Here is a 5,457-nt window from a genome sequence, read left to right as displayed (position 1 = left end):
AGGAAGAATAAATGAGGGTGGCTATGTTTAAGAGTTTTAATTCCCATAAATTAATGAGCAAAGTTTTTAGATTTCCTATGTCGGTAAGGCTTGTCTTATATATTTAAGCGACCAGAAGTTCATCCCCCTGCTTCATATATAGATAGTATAGGTTTCTTTAGGAGCTCTCAACTCCTTGCTACAGCCCAATCAAGTCAAAGTTAGAATGTTAATAGGCCCAGCTTGGCACATCTCGTGCATTAAACGCTTTAGGGTTGCTGTCACCACAGTACTAGATGACAAAATTAGATCGATATCACTTGTTACCCACTGGGTATGAAGTAATTTTATCTTCAACCTTGGCTTGCTTATAGTACTCCTTAATCGCCATTTGGCATCAAAAGGTACGTAGCATTATCAACCTATTATGATTGGCCATTGGTGGCAGCTGGTTGATAGCGTGATGGATTTTGATGGAACTGACCGTTAGTGAATGACGATAGGAAGAATGCATGATAGAAATGACAATGGAAAGAAGAAAAAAAAAACTAAAATTTGTTGGAGTAATCATTGTTCTAATCTTTGGGTTTGATAAATGAGTTGGATAAAACCAAAAAAAAAAAAAAAAAGGGAAGAAGAGAGGTTTGACATTATAGTACAACGCAAACACCCAACTTGGAGAATTAGATTGAACGTACTACTGAGGTAATATTTATGTAGAAATCATGGTAAAAAATTTAAACCCTGAGTTCGTTGGTTGAAAAAGTACTAACTAGTTCTCAACCGCTTGTGCTAATGTCTTGACCTACTGCCCTATAATTTCTTAATGTTACTTTGAAACGTACGAATCTCAAAGATGAAAGACGATGTACAGGGAGCACTACAATGGTACAAAGTACCACTCTCTACTCTCGTAGGACGGAGACCATCACAGACAAAGTTCCTATTTAGACGGTAATCTTAGAAGCAGTCTTGGTAACTCAACCCTGGGAGAGATAAGGATGTTTGCCTAATTTTAGACACGATAGCGAAAGCCTTCTTCTTTTCCTTCTCCTTTTCTTTTTCTCTTTTCTTTTTACTACTATTTTCTCTGTTTGATCTCTTCAAGGAGCAATTGTTTCACTGTTTGTTTCAACCATTGATGTGGACTCTTTAGACGTTAAAATGGAAATCTACAATATTAATATTTTTAACTACGTGTAAATATATATGCACAAGAAGAGCAAGAGATGGCACAAGAGAAATGTTGGGTTTTTTTTTTTTGGTTAGTTCCTTCTTATGTTTGTTTATTAGCATCATGGATCTCATCAAGAGAAGAAGAAAGTAAAGGAGGAAAGAAAGAAAGAAGAATTATTACTACACAAGACGAATTCTCCTATACAAATCTCTGTCCCCCTCACTCTCTCTCTTGTTATCTCTTGTGGCCCTTTTTTTTCTGTAATTTGGACCCACAAAATAAAATTCTTAAGACTCATCAACACATACATTATAGATTAATAGAGAAGAGGAGGAAGAAGAAGGAAGATGGAAAGAAAGATAGAAAAAAAAGGATCAAAAGTGGAGGAGTTTGTATTCTTCCATTGGTTGCAAGAATGATACCATCCACTGTTGAATTAAAACACTCAAAATGACGCTAAAAGGTGGAGAAACAAAGCGGCGATCAGCAAACTTACTGCGAATTATTTTGGTGGTCATCTCCACTGTCCGCCGCTTGCTGCTGATGGTTGTGAGGTTGGTGATGATCCAAAGCTTGGTGGTGATCGGAACTCATACTCAGTCCACCTCTATTGTAAGCGTTCAGCGCGGCGAGCATGCCGAGATTGGTGTCGGAGATACCTAGACCCAAGTGCTGCGGCATCGCGCGGCCGCCTTGGAAGTCGACGCCAACGCCGCCGGAGAAGTTGATTCTGGACATGAATTGGAGAGGGGCTTGGATGGTGCTCCCCCCGGCGGCGGCGGGGAAAGTCCACATGGATGGTTCAGATGGCCCGGCGGCGGAGGGGGCCGTCGACGCCGCGGAGACTGGCAGCATCCAGAACGCGCCCCCCGCGCCACTGTTGGGCGCGACGGCCCACATTGGCGCTGCGGGGAGGACGCCCGGAGGCCTGATGGCTGTTCTTGAATTCTTGGCCGCGGATGTCGGCGAAGAAGGATTAGCACCGCCACTGCTAGTGCTCACGTGCTGGCTCTGCTGCTGGTGCTGGTGTTGGTGTTGGCTGTGGTCTTCTTTGAAGAGGTCTTCTCTGAAGCGTTTCCTCAAATAGGTGTCGGACGAGGAATCCCCGCCCGGTTGTAACCCCTCGCCGACTTGGTTGGAGGAGAGGAAGTGGTGATGCTGGTGGGAGGGAGGTGGAGGAGGGGGTTGGAATCCGAGCATGGCAGCGGCCGAGACGTCGGGGTTACCTTCGCGGTGGTGGGCAAGGGCGAGGGCGTGGTGGAAGGAGTGCTGCGGCGGCGCGGACTTGGACGGTGGCGCGGAGAGGGAGGAGCCGCTGCTGCGGAGGGAGATGTTGAGGGTGGAGAAGTTTGCCGGGATCGTGCCGGTTCCGGTAGCGGCGATGATGGCTGGCTCGGCCTGCTGGAGGAGCCACTCGATGGTCTCGCCGTCGGACTTGTGGCCGAGCTCCCGGGTGAGCTGGAAGACACGCGCGGCGCACACCGCCGGCATCCGTATGCGCCGCCCGCGGCCATCGACCTTCGTGTGCCGATCCTTGGACGATCTCTTCGCCGCCGCGGCCGCTGCCGGGACCTTCTTGGTGGGGTCGGAGGTGGAGGAGGTTGGGTCGGGTTTAGGAGGGGTGGATGACATGGCGAGAGACGGCCCACCGACATGCTGGATGTTGGAGATCATGAAGGAGGAAGGACTTTGCTGCTGTTGCTGCTGCTGTTGGTTATGATGATGGAGGAAAGGATGATGATGATCGGAAGTACTCCGACTACTATTCGTGCCGGTGCTATTACTACTATTAGAAGGAACTCCACCTCCACCTCCACCTCCACCTCCACCACCACCGCCACCACCACTATTACCTCCATGACGCTGCTGGTCATGTTGGTCCATCTTTCTTGCGCTTGATTAATAAGAAAAATAAAATAAAAAATAAAACAAAATTCTCGTTTTTGGCTTGTTTTTATCCTTTTAAATCCACCCAAAAATCCATTGAAGCGAAGCGAAGCGAGGAAGGTAGAGAGAGAGAGAGAGAGAGAGAGAGAGAGAGAGAGAGAGAGAGAAAGGGAGAGGACCTAGTCAGGGGCCGGATGGTTGCTTTGCTGGAGACTTCGTGGGGCTGCTACTCTCTCTCTCTCTATCTCTCTCTCCTCTCCTATCCAAATTGACTCCCGTCTCAAGAGAAAGAAAAGAAAATTAGAAAAGATAAAGAGGGAGTGAGAAAAGAGAGAGAGAGAGAGAGAGAGAGAGAGAGAGAGAGAGACGAAGTGGGGGAAGGCAAAGGTTGTTGAGAGGCAAAGATAGAGATGGAAGAAGAGAAAGTAGCTAGCTTTAGTTTTAGATCCCAAACCCGGAATTCCTATAATCTTTTTTTTTTCCTCCTTTCTCTTTTATTTTTCAAAAAAGAAGAAGAAGAAAAAAAAAAAAAGAGAGGAAAAAAAGAAAACACGCTTCTTCTTCAAACACAGTAGAGAACAGGAGGCCACTCGTGGGGCCTTGGAAGCAATGATAAATATAGACTTTGTTACACCCAACAGAGTTAAAGCTCAAAAAACCCACTTCCCACTTTGATCTCGTCTTTCTTTCTTTTCTACCCTTTCTCTTTCACACTCTCCCTTTCAACCCTCGGCAAAATTTATATACTTCCCTTTCCTCCAAACACCAATAACACCAACTCGAGTGGTTTTGAGTAATTATTTATATATATATATATATATCTCCTATCCAAATCCCAACAGGAAGCTCGCTACTCTTAAGACGCCCTTAAAGACGGCGACAAGTGGTCCTTATCCGTTTGCCGCTGGGGAATTTGAGGAAGACGACCGTCACGGTAATAGTAATTATTAAAAGTGGAGAAAGAAAATTTCGCAGATAACACCCTGCACTCGATCCAATTTACCAATCCGACCTCTTACTGGTAATCATACAGGGAGTTATTTGCAAATATCTGTGGGTTTTCTACAATTACTGCCTCTTCCCACCACTACCACTGCTCTCTTCCCCCAGGTAATATGGGCAGCAGCAGCAGCAGCAGCAGCAGCCAGACAGTGCAGGTGGGCGTCAGATAAAGCATCTAATGCTCTTGACAGCTCATCCCAACAACACAAACATCTCATCCCTCTCTCTCTCCTCCTCCTCTCCTCTCTTGTCCAATAAACAAATTTATAACATCCATTAATGGAAAAAGAAATCTTCAAGGGTATAAAACGATGCATGAGAGAAGAGTAGAATACTCGTCTGCCAGTCAACTCCAGCCTGCCCCACTTACCCCCTTTTTTTCTTTTAAAAAAAAATTATATTTATATATAACCAGCTAACACCCCCCCACAACTTTATCCCTGATTAATTAAACCCCTCCACTATCCATAATCCTCCCCCACTTTATTATTCACGTCCCTTAATCTACTGCTACAACAGAACGGTGCAATTACTCGCGGAGAGTCATAAGCTAACAACTCAAAAATACAAGCATAATGCTCAAACTTTTTATTTTTGAGAGGGAGGGAGATTTTAGAAAAAAGGAAGAAGAACAAAGATCTCATTTAAGAAAAGTAGCTCTACTGAGCTTAATTTAAGAGGCACTTTCAAAACGTTAGGCCTACCAAACGCTAAAAACTATCCGTTAGTTGACTCCACTGGTCACCATGTCAACCTTATCGTGTATTCCATTCTTCTTCTTCCTTTTTTCTTTTTTCTTTTTCCTCCTCAGTCCTCAGCTCTGTGGTGCTAGTGGGCCACCGCACTATGCATCCGTCCATGGCGTTAAGGAACTGGAACTGTAGCACGACTCAGTTCCTCCGAGTTACCTGACTCACGTGCTCGATCTCAGGAACCCTAAGGTTTTGTTTATATTTAATGTATATATATATATGTGTGTGTGTGTGTGTGTGTGTGTGTATAAATAAGAGCAAGTTGGGGTTGGCAAGTTGAGAGAGAGAGAGAGAGGGGAAGGAGGCATGGAATTATAAAAGAAAAAGGGAGCGCTAGAGACAGGAGTAATACTGTTGCTGCATCACACCCACCTTTGTTGGCTTCTCTATATCTGGATTCCTGATAATGACCTCTCCCATGCCCTCACACCATGCCATCCCAATTCAATTTTCATAGAGTGACATGAGTTTATATATATATATATATATATATATATATAACATGACCAATAGACAAATATATCCTTCTGTGTGTTTATGTTTTTTTTTTTTTGGATCTTTACATTATTATCTTAGAAAAATTCAAAATATTTCAATTATTATTCTACTTTATAATATCATTATGTTAGATAAATCTAACTAACGAATTAAATTGACTTT

At 44.1% G+C, this 5,457-nt stretch overlaps 1 protein-coding gene across 1 annotated transcript; it reads right to left on the bottom strand.

Moving 5' to 3' along the window:
• Window positions 1-1,303: 1,303 nt before the first annotated feature.
• On the bottom strand, window positions 1,304-3,651 carry LOC140801906 (transcription factor TCP8-like). The gene has a single exon (XM_073157273.1). It carries the CDS (start codon window positions 3,038-3,040, stop codon window positions 1,649-1,651), a length of 1,392 nt encoding a protein of 463 aa, XP_073013374.1. The 5' UTR covers window positions 3,041-3,651; the 3' UTR covers window positions 1,304-1,648.
• Between the last annotated feature and the right edge of the window lie 1,806 nt (window positions 3,652-5,457).

This window comes from Typha latifolia, chromosome 15, assembly GCF_019914945.1.
Source record: "Typha latifolia isolate L0001 chromosome 15, TyphaL0001v2, whole genome shotgun sequence".
Lineage (NCBI taxonomy): Eukaryota > Viridiplantae > Streptophyta > Magnoliopsida > Poales > Typhaceae > Typha > Typha latifolia.
The sequence above is the reverse complement of the archived record's forward strand: the minus strand, read 5'-3'. Positions and strand labels throughout refer to the sequence as shown.